Here is a 15,012-nt window from a genome sequence, read left to right as displayed (position 1 = left end):
ATCAATAGCTTGACCTTTATGTAAAACAAAAATCTTTTACAAATGATGTTTATAGCGTAATAGTTTACCTGTCTCTGAACGAATCTCTCAATAGGCGGCCGATCAGGCTTCTTGTCTAGTTCCAGCACTTCATCTATCAACCCTCGCAACCTGAAGGCATAAGCAGAAACATGATTTATTTCATAAAGCTTCCTTAGAGAACAGCTTTACGCATCTGATATTAAATATACATACAGGGCCTCCCTTATTAAATTACTAATTTTCACTAAAATATTTCTCAAACCAGACCCAGTGGTTTACGAAATTAACGCGTCTAAGCAAACAAAATTTCAGCTTAATATTATTGGAATAGATTTCATGAAGAATTATTTTCATTACATCAGACTATTGGAGACTACTAAGTCACAAATTGACCGACAATCTATTGCACAAGTTTTAATAATGAAATCCTATTATTTTTCCCAATTTTTAAGTTCATTACGTGTTTCTTTTTGTGAGTCATAAACTGTTTACAATGGATGTTACTTATCTCATACATTATTCAAATCGGTATATTTAGACGAGGTCAAAAGGTTAGGGCTATTTCGGGCAATTTCAATACACACTTGTGAAACAGGAACTTTAAGTACATAAACAGTCCTAGAATAGATGAAGTAAATAACTTGTTAGTATAAATAGACTAACTTTTAGCATATTCTTTCAAAATAAAAATTTTAAGGCGTAAGGGTTCCATATTCTTATGTGTTAGTGCTTGCGTAGGAAGATACTAGTGCAACAAATAAATGTAATATTTTTAGGAGGTCTTTTAGTACACCATGTATTTACAATATAACGGGTGTTACATATCTACTTATCTGTCATTGTCGATATCGATGCTTCTTATTTACCTTCCATTTCAAAAGAAGCTCTTCAAAATACACTGGTATTATAATTTGCTATGTGGACCATTTCTATAGCCTTATACTCACTTATCATCCATAGCCCGTTGCGCGGCAGGGAACCTAGCAGCGAACAGCGCAGACATGGCGGAGACCGCATCATCTCGGGACCCGGAGCCGCCGCTCGAACCACCTCCACCACCAGTGCGGGATGGTGAACTGGAAGCAAAAGATATGGATGAGGTTTATAAGATTTTATATTTTTAGAGGATAAGACTCAGCTTGGCTTTTTCGGAACTTTAATGTCTGACATTATTACTTACTCTCATCGTCAGCATAACCCAACTATTGTTTTTTTCACTATTGTGTATTTATTTTCAGTAGCCAAGACTTAGCCCAATCTCCACTTAAGTGGAGAGGAGCTGAAAAAAAATTGTGCAAATCTTTTTTGGGATTTCGTTACTCAAATGCCTTATTACCTCTGACTCAGTAATATCCCTAAGCGAAAATGTCAAACAGCTATTTAAAAACTTTTTCGATCTACCTTGGTCAAGTTAGAGCCTAAGTCATTTGGTGTTTGAAGACTGGGAATTGGAAAAGACCAGGCAGATAATGACGATGAACACCCGCAGTAAGCCTAGGTGACCTCACGCGAAGTTGATTCATATCAATTCTTCGCACGGCTTAGTTACATCACATATTAAACTATTGAACGATAAACAACACAGTTGCCAAGATTCCTGACATTCAATGCTGTCTTCACTGACTCATAGGAATGTACTATCAACCAAGTTCGCGTTATAATAATTTTTAACCTTATACTTGAAGATTTTTTGATATTACTCTTTGGCAAAGAGGGTTTAAACCTTGGTAAGACTGGATGTCAGAATTTCTGTCTTCCTACTACCCGTAACCACTGCCAAAGGTGTCCAAATAACAGCCAGGACCCATCAATTTAACGCGTCTTCCGAAACACAGAGAAACTCGCAATAACATAGACGATTACCCATTCAAGTACCGAGCGCGCCAAGCGTTACTTAACCTTAAGATCGATAGACCCGCGTCGATCTTCACACTTCCTGTCAAAAATTGTTCCGATCTTCTGTCCTACAAAAAATTGGGACGAACTAGCTGTCCTAACTTTTACAGTACCTAACTAACATTAGCAGTTAAGCGGGAACAGTCAAATTTGCTCATCTACTTAATATTTGTGTCAGGACTATAGTAGTTACTGACACAGATAGTAAGACATACGGTATGTCGTACGTCTGGCGTAGTATACATAATACATTATTTACTAATACTAACACACGCTAGGAGTTAGTGACGCGAACAGGTGGTAACCACAGTTGATGTATGTGTTATAAATATTTTGAGACTAACAAATGCAGCGTTGTATGATACTCTCTTTGGGTTAGAGGTTACAAACGAGAATTGGTGGGCAGACAACCTTTAGTGTGGTTTAAAAGAAGTCACGAAGCAATTAAAAGTCATTACCGATGCCATTTGCCGTTTCAAAACCTTCGGAGCATTTAAGAAAACTCAGACCCTAAGGCCCATGTACACCGACGGCAGTCAAACACAAGTAAATGTCAGTTTTCTCAAAAAAACTATTCAGCATCAAAAGTCAGTATCATTGCTATTTACCCTTTTAATCTTAGTTGGTTTTTTAGGAAACTCTTGACTCTACGAAACTTCCCCTAAAACCCTTATTTTGACCAATCATTACCTCAAACTCCTGCTGCGCACGCGGCGGGCCGGGCTCTGCGGCGAGGGTGCGCGCGCGGCGGTGTTCCCGCTGCCGCCGCTGTCCGACAGCGACGCCCAGTTGTTCATGCCGCTGCCTTGTGAGCTGCTGTGGGGGGAAAATTAGGAAATAAGTATGGTGGTGAAGATATAAATATAGAAACATCTGAAATAAACTTTTCAAAACCTTTCGGAGCAGCATAGAGAGATGCCCAAATAGGTGATAACCAACAGAGACCAGGCCTTAATCTGATTAACATTTTGCAATAATCATTATTTAATTTACTTGCTCTTTCACCAGACCTGCAACATTTCAGTCTCCTCATCCCGCAGTCCCCATTGATCCCCAGGTCTTCTACCAGAATTCCACTTACTTGAGCGAGTTCTGATGCTGATGGCAATGAGGACACGGCGCCCGCGGCGGCTCGCACACCGCCTGCACCGCCAGCAGCCTCTCCTGGGACGAGCATTGTGACTGCAACAAGTTTATACAGCACATTAATGTTTGCCGATACCGACCCTCTTTGAGGATATAAGAGTCTCTTTTTAAGGCACAACGAGGCATAAGAACAGTCTAGGCCGGTAATACACGGAACGTTTGAAGCAGTCAGGGGTGACCGCTTGAAGCTGTCGTCTGCCCGAATCAGTTGCACTGCTCGAGCGGTTCGTGTATGTGCGTCCATAGAACTCTGCAGTTCACTGTGCAGTCGACAGCTTCAAGCGTCCTTCCGTGTATTGCCGGCCTAAAGTTTCATCTGTCCCTTTGCTTTATTTAAGTTTATCTTCACTTAATACTTCCACAAAGGCTTTTTCATCATTTTTCAGTCATTTAAGATCTTCCCTTTCACTTTCCCTTTTTACTATTAATATATTTATATTTTTGCATTGTCTTGCCAAGAATGGACTCAGACTTCCCTTTCAACAGTCATAATGCCAAATGAAACAGTACGCGACAGTGATACGAAGAGCATTGTTTAATCCTTACTAAGAATCCAGCATGAGTTCATTTTACTTATTCATTTATATATGGAGAACATAATGACTGCGATCGCAGCTGTGCGCGAATGCTAGCCAAAGCAACGTCCAGTACAATGCTTGTTAAAAAACTCCTATTTTCAACATGTAGTAATTTTCCTCAACCACAAGGGACCTATAGAACATAGTCTATAACCTGTCACACCTAGCCTGAACACTCCCACAACTTTTCGAGTACTTTAATACAAAACGAACGAAATACAGTGCGTGTACAAACACACAGTTTGACACCTTTGGGAGTTGAAGGCATGACCTCATGCAGAACACACCTAAACAAATGTTTTTAGGTGACTAACGAAAAAGCTGGTGACTGTTTTTAATTAAATTTTAAACATTCAAATGTTTCACTTAGAAAATAATATTTTTACAATTTGATAACGGTTATTCAGTGTCTCATAATGAAAAAATTCGAAGTTTTCGGTAATAATGAACAGTGGACTACTACCACGTTTATTTTATACCCTAACAATGTTCAACTTTAATTCTCATGAACAATCCATGATACCACAAAATATTGTGAATGCGTTTACAACAATACATTAATTACGATAAAATTGAGTACAAAAACAGACATGAAAACTTATCGATAGTTGAAATATAACCCACACCAGATAATAATAATGGCGTACACGGCCGATTTAGCCACGGTGGCTGTTCTCATTTAAGGAGATCAGCCAGCTGCGCAGGACATTAGTGCACGAGCATTTGCTTGGACACAGGTGCACTGACTATTCCTTCACTCTCATAATCCGATGGGACGGCAATCCGACACGAAACACGGCCACAACAGATACTATATACGTACTCGTATATACATCGTTTTAAAATTCCTATATCCATTACAAAAAATGTCAATGATGCAACATTTAAATCTACAACAATGGCATAAGATGTCGTCATTTCACATTCACATAAAATGCAATAAATATTCCTGCTGCTGAGGAAAATGCCTGACGCAGTCCGGGGAGACGGTGAGGTTATGGGGCTTGCTAAAACCTCAGCGTTTGTGCCGTCTTCTGCCTTTTATTTCGTGACCTGGCAGTGGCTGGTCGCCTCCGTCTACTGGCGATCCATCTCAGCAGCAGCTCGTGCAATGCAGGTAGCAGGAGTTCCCCGGTCTGCTACCCACTGGCTGCTGCTACGGCATCTGGGCGGCGTATCCGACGCCTGCCCACCCTTGCCGCATGAGCGTCTGCCTCACGGACCCGCTCTCCTTCTGCGATACTTGTTCGCAGAAGGTATCTAGAGCCGGCCTCGCTGCCGATCATCACTCTACCAAATTCGGCAGCGAGAAGTCCTGATAAGCCGCCAACACATTGCGCTGCTCGTCCCAGGCGGGACACAGCTCTGTGTGCTGCGCTGTATCCGGGCTACTACCACTGGTGGCACACGGGGTAGGTTGTCTAGCCACCTTATGCAGATAGTACCCGAAGCACCCATGGTTGGTCAAAATTTGGGTGGTACCGTACCTTCTTCCCACCCACTCTTCGAATTGTCCAATGACCAGCAGTACGCCGCCAGTCTCTCCTTCCACTCGGACGGACATCCTCCTGCGCCTGCTCGCGCCATCTTCTCACAAGCTCGGGCGGAGGACGGTCGCCGCTCGAGCGAGCATTAGCTCTCCGGGAATAAATCTCCGCGAGCACTTGTGCCTCTAGATCCCACGGGGTTCCAGCCAGGGCGCATGCGGCCTCCGCAGAAACAGTCTTATATCCGCGGATGACTCTGTTCGCCATGATCCTCTGTGGCTTACGCAGTAAAGCCCTCTCCTCAAAGAATCAGCCCACACCGGTGCTCCATAGAGCGCCATCGACCTAACCACCCCGTGTAAAGCCGCCGACATATCGCGCTTGGTCCGCCGAGTTCGGCAACAATCGACCAAGGGAGGACGCTGCATTGATTAACTTTGGCTGAAGCTGTAAAGTGCTCGCGAAAGTTCCACAATCGGTCTATTACCAGGCCCAAGTATTTCATTTTGGTTTGAACTCTTACCCTTGTAGTCCCAAGGGCAAGGTTGGACGACGCCGGGGTCCATGAAATAGGGCCTCCGTCTTCTCCAGAGCAACGCGCAGTCCGAGCGCTTCAATACGGCTGACGACCAGGACACACTGGATTGCCGATTGAGCTGCTTCGTCAAAGTCTCACCCGAGCGGTAACGAGGGTGTCATCTGCATTGCACCTGCCCGGCGGTAAAGCCGCCACGCAGGGCAATTTCCGATGTTCCACAGGAGTGGTCCCAGGACTGACCCTGCGGAACACCGCACGTAACAGAGCACCGTACCATGCGCCCGTCGCGTCCCTGGTAGCAGACGCTCCGTCCTCTCAGGTAGTCTGCCACTAGCTGCCTCAGGTATGTAGGCACTCCGTGGAATGGAGCGCTTCACCTATGCAGCTGAATGGCAGACTGTTAAATGCATTGGCGATGTCCAGTGACACCGCCAACAGCACGTTCCCTCCGGCGACCGCTTCCCTCGCCTCTGCTTTCAAGCGCAATATGGCATCCACAGTCGATCGTTCGGCTCGAAAGCCATACTGGGCATCCGACAGGTTGGGGCCGGTCGTATTAAGGTGTCGAGTTATGCGGCTGGCCAGAATCCAGCATCTTACCCACTTCGTCTAACAGGACAATGGGTCTGTAAGCCGAAGGTGAATCTGGCAGCCGACCCGGCTTTGCAGAAGCACTAAGCGACCTTCCTTCCACTCAGGGAACTGTCTCGACGTTAAACACGCGTCGAACAGTTCCTTCAGCTGATCATTCATCGCATCGCTCAGTGCCATGGCTAGTACCTTGGAGGGTACGCCATCCGGGCCAGGAGCTTTATTCTTGAGCGCGCCTTCAAAATCACAGTATTCATCTCCGCCTCAGTGATTGGCAGGATCTCCTGTTCATCGTGCTGTTCCTCCTCATAACTGGAGGTACATGTTCTGCCCGATTGGGAAATAGGGCTTCCACTACTTGCTAAGGAACTGAGGTTCGAGGGCCTCCGTAAGTGGGGGCCCTGAGCACGTTTGTTCCTTGCTGAGAGATACGGGCGTCCCCAGGGATCGCGGTTAAGGCCATCCAGCATCTCGCTTCTGCTTTGGTCTTTCGCCCGAATTATCGCCACCCAGAGTTTCTCGTGCAACCTGATACGTCTCATAAAGCTCAGCCTCTAAGATGTTAAGGCTGTCGCTGCGCTGGCGTCGCCTGCGGACGCTAGAGTAGCACCTCCGCGCATGAATACAGGCCTTCCGCCATTTCCTGAGACCACCAATAGACCTCCTTCTTAGGGTCGCCGGCGCACACGAGGCATGGCCGCATCACAGATCGTCGTCATGGCGCTCCGGAAACGATGGGCCCGACGTTGACGTCGGCCGCTTCTGAGCGTATTGGTGGCAATAGCCACGCCTGAACAATGGCGGCCTCTTCCAGTAATTCCCTATCAAGCTGCTTTTGTGCCCATCAAAACTTTTGGGCATTCGAATGTCGAGCAGCAGCGTCATTGTATGAAGACACAGATACATCCAGACGAATGTATCTGTGGTCGGATAAGGTTTCAGTATCCTGCACACCCGCCAATCTAGTACGCGCGCGGACAGAGCTGGCGTAGCGAAAGTGAGATCCACTATTGAACCCCGTTCCACCGCACGCACGTGTTAACCCCTATTCAAAGAACAGGTCCAGTTACCGCCGCCCATTCTTCGACAACACGTCCTCGTATGTCGGGTCGGGAGGAGCCCCATGCAGTAGACTTCGCATTGAAGTCCCCATGATCAAGACCTGGCTTGGTGCCATCCGAAGAACAGAGGCCCCAAGTCTGTCAGGAAGTCTTCAAACTCGGGAAGGTCCTATTCGGGAAAAGTATACGCCGAAGATGACCTCACCTTAGCTGCAACGTATCCCGTTGAGTGTGGAGGAGTGCAGTTGGGATCCTGAGCCGATTATAGCTACAGACGAGTCCACGTCACCCACCCAGTTAGGGCGAGGAGAGACAAAATGGGTTCTGCAGCTACGGCCACGCCTATCGACCACTCTGCCATGGTTTGCAGAAACAAGTCCTGTGCACCGGCACAGTGTTCGCCTATTTGGTGATTACGGACTTGGTCCATTAGAGTCCTCGATAATCATTTCTATCTCCTGTTGCCTTTGGTCTGGCAATGATATGGGGGTGGCCTGGATGTTGGCGGCCGTCTTCCCCTCTTTGGCTTGGCTGGGGCCTTACAGCCCTTTCCTCTAATTTGCGGGCAGCTTTGCTGCCTCGCAACCAGGCAATGGGGATCGTCAGTGCAGGTATTTGCCTTATGACCTGGTTTTCCACGGAAACAAAGTCCGGCGTAGTCCACGGTAGAAGTGCATAGAGAAAGGTATGTCTAACCCCATGCACTTATAGCACCGTGGTCTTGTCTCCAGAACCTTCCAGCCAACGAGGTCGATTGGCTTCGCTTAACATCTTGGCGAGGCTACGGGGCACCGAATTCTGGCAGAACCGGCTCAGGACCAACACGAATGCGCTGACGCGCACCGCCTCCTGGAGCAGCCGTCGCGCAACCGCCTCACATATGTCATCTTCGGTGACAGAATCGTCAAAGGCCGACAATGCGCAGTTCGCACACTGTTGGCCTTGAAATCCGGATGCCCTCCGGAAGATCTGGCGCAGTTGTTCAGCTACACGATCCGCTTCTGCAGACCATTGGCTCCCGTGAACTCAAAGTCGAGCCCCGTTGCACTCGACGGTATCTGATGTCGGTGATACCGTTCTCTTCATGATTGGCCGCTTGTCTGGCCTTTGTCAGGACATCTTTGTAGGTAAGCCCTTGCCTCAGGTTGAAGCGTCAGAACTGACTTCGGTTGCGAAGCTTTCTGCGTCGATTCCGTGACTTTTTATTTTTCTTCCGTCCTTTGGCTTGTGACGACGAGGGCTTAGCACCGCCTAAGATGGTGGCAGCGGCCTCTTTCGACGTAACCGCTTTCTTTTATTCTTCCTGTCTTTCTTCCTAAGGCAGTTTGCCACTCTTGCTGTGGTTGCGCAGACGACGGTGCCTCTGAGACTGAGGCTTGAGTTGCCGCGATGACAGTTGCGGTTGCGGACGCCTGGCTGTACCAGCCGCAGAACTCTGCCGCTGTTTCTGGGCTGCCGTCTTTCGATCGGCTGCTAATGGAGGGCGAAGATGTGGTAGAAGGCGATCTTCAATCCCCGCCATAATCCAACATTTGCCTACGCGGTCAATAACGCCACGCAGCAGCTCGTCGTCTACTGTGGACTTTTCGGGGTGGAAGGTATCGACGGCTGCGGTTGCTGACGTTTAACTGAGTGGAGACGCAGCATCTCCTCTTTGAGGCTTCAATCTCCTTGTCCTGGGATCCAACCTGCTGCCTCAGGCGCTGGATTTCCAGCTGGGCGGCTAGTCTCCTCTGTGGTACTCCTGGCAGCGAGCATCTCGACGCAGCAGCGCACCTGCTCCGCCGCTTCTCATGGTACGTTGACTCGTACCTTTAAGGTTCTTTGATTTCCGGATGGACGAAGAACCTCCACATTCTGGATGCCTGTCCGCTCCAGTCCTGCCACCGAGCTGTCGGTGCCCGTAGGTGGCAGTAAGGTATGCGGCTTCCCGTCCATCGCTTCAGAGACTCGTCTGATGCTTGGTTCAATCGAGGCCTGAGACGTGTCCGTATCGCTTTCGTCACTTAAGCGCGACGTACTTGGCCGCCAAAAGCGTCCCCTTCCATGACGGCCAGACTTTTCCTTGGCCTTCGTCGGCACCTTGGGAGGCGGCAGCAACTTATCGTCACTGGACGCCGCCTCATACTGCCCTTCTCAATTTTCCTCAGCCTGGAGGACCAAGGTTCCAGTGATGCGGATGTGCCATAGAACCCAGCGACTCTACATTATTTCCATCCTTCTAAAACATCATCCAATCGGTTAGTATCAATAATCGGTATCCGGTTTTCGCGCGTTTGGTCGTTGGTAGAATTGTGGCAAATGTTGTCCCCAGAATACCAGACAGAGCCGTTAGACGGGTCTGTGGAGGATTCTCCCATTTGGGTACCTCCCTGGGGTACGCTATCTGTTACATGTGCCATTTCCATAAGGTTCCTTTTAAGGTGAGGTCCTATCTCCCACATTTTCGTCTCAATATATACATACAGATATATACTAATATTTTATCATAATTATAATATTAATACTATGTATACTATAAAATATAATATATCTCGTATACGTGACCATAGCTATGGCCTACAAACGGTGCATTCCTTCCAAAACTAGCCTGCTTACAGGAGCAGGGCAGATCGTATGTATCACCAAAGGTGTAGGCTAAAACCCTCAACATTCACAGCCTGATTAGATCAAGGCAAATCCCATACCACCCGAGCGGCCCGCCAAGGCAGGAGAGACTGGATGGTAAACTTAGTGATTTTTATAGGGGTTTTCTTCCTCGCGACCCTGTACACAGAGCCCCGTTCCGCTCAATGAGGCTTACGGGTTGTCCGACAGTAACCGAAGTCGACGTCATAGCACTGACTGACCGAACCTGCCGCACGCGATCGCTTTCTCTACTTCCATCACCTGGTTTGGTCCGCGATTACCGCACATATCTGTGCGGTATTTATCCTGGACAGACCAGAAACTCCAAATAAATATTCCTGGCACTAGATCTGATACTGCCAATGATTGGTAAACAAAGAACAACGTAACGTAAGTATGCGCGGGAGTTCCTCATCCGCTGTCTGAATACAAACCGCTGTCAATTTGGATGAGGTTGGACACGATCGTAGTAAAAAAATACGGCATTAAATATTATTTAACAGCTTAAGGCTCTCTGCAACGTCAGACTTTTTGTAGATAAATTAAACCGATATTTTGTAGGAAGTTCTGAATAGGATTTTCTGATCTTCATTTTGTAGGACGTGTGCATTGCACTAGCTGATAGTGTGTTCTATTTTTCTCCTACAGAAAGTCGGTCACCGATTATCGGACGCCCTACGTTCATTTGTCGGTTTGAGCTGAGCTGGCTACAAGACCTGTGTTAGCTAGTGTATACTCCCGTCAATTACATTATAGTTTTATGTAATAAAGTTATTGAAGAAACTATTCTCATTATAAACATTTAAAATAATTATAAGAGCAAACAATTAATAACAATGATGTTAAGACAATGGTTGTGTTTTGTTTTGGTTAAAACTGTGGGAAACTTGGTTTTGTTTGAGAAGTAGACTTTCTCCACAAAGTTTAATGTAGACACTAATATTATTCATGACCTAAAGCCCCATACAAGTAATAATACATTTCTATTACTAGTAAGCAGAATACTTATATTTCATTATGTAACATATCCTCATACCTATATTTTTTACAAAGTATTCAACAAAGTAATCTCCAAAATAGATTTGAATTTCTAAGCTTTTGGAATTTCATCAATTATGTATTTTCACACTTTACTATATCTAGTACATAAGCACTCAAACAACATAATATCATATCAACATACCACGCACAGACCTGCCAGAATAATTTGAGAGCAGCCGTGTCAATCACCCATGATACCTAACAAAATATATGTCACAGAACAAATCTCAGATATAAATAGACAATTCAAAAGATAAACAGAGATTTATCGATCAACAACATCTTATCAGAATGTTGGATATCATTCAATTATGTACTTTAATTCATCAGTATCGCAATAATGAACACTATTAAAAAGGCTTAAGGTCTATATTCTGTTGATAAGGTTGAATTTGGCAAACTTTTGATAATATTGATGTTGTTAAAGTTCACATAAAATGTGTTTATGTGCGTTTTGTCTGGGATTGTGTCAACAATAAACTTTTTCTTTTAAATTAGGTGTCTGTTGAAAAACATAAATACACGATGGGCCTTAATAATCTGAAAGAACTGTAATACCGAATCGATTCAGACTTTCAACGTAGTTCTAATCATTTAAATGCAAAAGTACCTCTTCTATCAGTACGACTTTCATACCATAACTACTGAAATAGAGCATGTGAAAAGACCTAGGCTAGGGACGAGGGTGTAACTGCGGGTAAAAGCTAGGGAAATTATAAGTTTCAGTCTATACATTGCTACAGAACATTAAAAGCATGAACCCTTGTTTTAGCTTTACTAACCACGGTAAGCCGTTTAAACTATACAGGGTAAACTTTCCCCAAGCCAACCCCATCTATGAACTCGTTCATTCGTTTAATTGTCCGATGGAGCAGAAAATACGAAGCTACTAGCTGTTTTACCCTCAAATTAAGCCAATAATTTTGTAAAGAATCTAATGAAGTACTTTTATTTTGTCGCCCCTAGTGATTCATGAATCTAACCAATGGTATTGGGTTGCCCGAATATCTTGGTTGACCAGGTCAGATAGGCTATCGCTCCATATAAATCACTGATACTCAGCTGCTTCCGGATAAACTAGAAGCCGACCCCAACATATTTGACCATCATCATGTGCAATATTCATACACACTTCACTTTTATTTTTTATTTTTTCATCTCTTTCTTTTATACAGTATAAATAAAGACTTGTCTATTTTAAAATTTTTTAATATCTTCTATTTTTATTTTTTGTTTGTTAATGTTACACCGACACTGTTTTAATTGTTTTAGTACTCGCTATCGAATGTCATATTATTATAAATTTTGTTACCTTGTAGCTGAACCCTATCTCTTAAGATACAGGTTAGACCTAGTTTAAGGGATAGAGTTGTGTATATTGTGCTGATAATATGATATTGTTTATATTAATGCTTTATCTTGTATACAGTGCAAAAAGTCCTATTTTGTGAAATAAATAAAATTATTATTATTATTAATATGTGGAAAGGCAGACGATGATGATGATGCATGCATGAAACCCTGACCACAAATAGAAGGGAAACCCGTAAATATTTGGTAAACTGAAACTTCTTCATAAACGATGTTCAATACGCTTCCAAACATTACATTCGTATTTCGCACGTACCTAATCACTTCATTAATCGCTTATTTATCGATCACAAAAAAGTACCCAAACAGCCAATTACGAGAATTCCACATCCAAATCTAATGACTAGACCAAGAATGATATAGCGAAAAAACAGCTAAATCTCCTTAGCAAGATAATCTATTACCCTTTCATAAGAGAAAGCGTGGTAATAACAATAGAAGACTCACGGAGTTCAAAATAACAAGCGGATATGTCATTTCAGAAAATCTCCCAAAAAAGTAGCGCGCCAAAATGCGGGTGTGCGGGGGGCAAGGAATATTACTGTCTCTGCCCTTATACTCCTTCTTTGGACCCGCCCATTTTGTAATACCAAAAATCGTTGACAGATGTCCCAAAGAACCCGAACCCATCGTTAGCTCGTAACTGACCGTTTTGGACACTCATCGTAAGTATTTGACCTAGAAGAAAGCGTGTGACCTACCTGCATTTTGGCGTTTCCGCTCTTTCTTTACTCCGTGAGAATAGTATTCAGTTTCACGGAATTGTTTGGCGAACGTATTAAAGTGGGCACATGTTGTGTGTCACCGCGGTTTGTAATTAGTTTTGTGGCTAATGAATCATTGTACTGGGAAATTAGCATATTTTACACATGTGTTTCGTATAGGAACTTAGGATTGTCCGGTTTGTCAGATTTCAGGAAGTGCATCAAACATGATGAATTGGATTTGAATAGTGGTTGAAACAAAATGGAGTTTTGGAAGTTTCCGTAATAGTCAGAAGTCTGGGTTCATTCTTGCTGACAATATGCACGCTGGTTCAACCTCCGTAGAGATTAAAATGTAGGTACGAAATCGATACTAGAATCGATAAACAGGTTGTTTTTTTGTTTACCTTGTAAATACTCCGACACTACTGAATGGAAGTGAAAAATTATTTATTCACTGAAAATTGATATGTCAATGATTTTCAAATAGATATCAGCTCTAGCACCCGTGATTACATTGAAGAATTCACGTGAATTCCAAAAATCGACGAATAACATTAGCGTCACGTATGATCACAGCTATTTATAGTATTTCGCTAATCGACACGACACACAATTTATTTGATAACATTATTATATGAGTCAGTAGCACAAGCCCAAACTTTTTCTAATTATGTTGAAGTGAACTTTCTGTTATTACCAGCATATATTTTATGTGAAAATTCCTACTTCTGACTGAGGAAAAAACTGGCAAGCTCACATAACCCGTAAAAACAAATGACACTACAGCTTCATATTATAATCCTTATCTCAGTGTGCAGTGAATGGTCACCAATCCACAGGCATGGCAAAATAGTTCAGCAAGCATGGCTAAACCATGACAAATCAACCGCTGAGAGCTCAGCTTACTTAACGCGACAAGTAATAGAAAATGGGCGATAATGTTCATGATAATAGTGCTTCTATTTCTTGTCAAACAACTTACAACTGCTGTCAACTTCAGAGAAGCATAGTTAAATGATGATAGACGTCTACGGCTTTAGATTCAACACATTTAGTACGATAATGAATTAAGAAATATTATAGACTTACCGAAAGACTAGAGCTGCCCGGAGTGGTCCCGTAGCCGGAGGAGGGGAGCGAAGCCACCGACCACCTGCGACCATCGCTGTACACAGACAAACATACATTAGAAACACATTAACAAAATACATATAAAGCAATTTGTGTATGGTGATTATTGGGAACAGGAAAAAGACAACGCTACTTTATGAAGATAGGTTGGTGATTTTTAACAAAAAAATATTAACCAGCCACTTAGGCTAAATCTCCGGTCCAAGTACAACGACAAAATAAACGTTAGTTTTCTTAAAACAAACGTTTCTATTGTCCGTGAACATGATGAACGTTTTATTCATCGAGGAAAACTAGCGGTTTTATTTTTGTTCATAAGGTTTATTACAACTCAGTCGTCACAATATTAGACACCATGGCCATAATAGGAACTTTTTGTAACATTAAAAATGTGATTAAAAAAAACAGGGAAAATCTAGACAACCTCATCTCTTTTTACCTAAAGAGGAGTTTCTAAGCATTCGGCTGCAAAAAATCTCAAGTTCCTTAATAAACATCCAAGGACAGAAAGGGTATAATTTCATTTTCCTCGTAGAAGGAACTGATGAGGAAATATAACTATGTTTCCTAATGAATACAAACAACAAACAGACAACCAATTACGACAACAAATAATAGGATATGTACAATACAAATATAGGCATGTACTGCTGTGATGCAGAGGAATGAGGATCATGTTGTGAGGAAAGTCATGAGCATGGATGAGGACGGGAACGACCAAAGAAACGATGGATGGATTGTGTGAAAATCGACATGTTTATAAAGAATGTTAGTTGTGAGATGACGGCAGACAGAAGAGTATGGAGGAAGAAAACA

At 43.8% G+C, this 15,012-nt stretch overlaps 1 protein-coding gene across 4 annotated transcripts in view; it reads right to left on the bottom strand.

The window, feature by feature from the left end:
• Positions 1 to 15,012, bottom strand: part of Dop (drop out) — a 101,307-nt gene that overhangs the window by 33,047 nt on the left and 53,248 nt on the right. For all 4 annotated transcript variants that reach the window (XM_064041840.1, XM_064041842.1, XM_064041841.1 and 1 more), the window contains 5 exons: positions 14,155 to 14,230; positions 2,999 to 3,099; positions 2,608 to 2,733; positions 969 to 1,097; positions 69 to 150 (listed from right to left, as the gene is read on the bottom strand). In XM_064041840.1, coding sequence (XP_063897910.1) covers positions 69 to 150; positions 969 to 1,097; positions 2,608 to 2,733; positions 2,999 to 3,099; positions 14,155 to 14,230 — 514 coding nt within the window. The remainder of the gene's footprint in view (positions 1 to 68; positions 151 to 968; positions 1,098 to 2,607; positions 2,734 to 2,998; positions 3,100 to 14,154; positions 14,231 to 15,012) is intronic.

The sequence above is a fragment of the Helicoverpa armigera genome, chromosome 26, assembly GCF_030705265.1.
Source record: "Helicoverpa armigera isolate CAAS_96S chromosome 26, ASM3070526v1, whole genome shotgun sequence".
Lineage (NCBI taxonomy): Eukaryota > Metazoa > Arthropoda > Insecta > Lepidoptera > Noctuidae > Helicoverpa > Helicoverpa armigera.
Note: the sequence above shows the minus strand (reverse complement) of the source record. Positions and strands in the feature narration are given on the sequence as shown.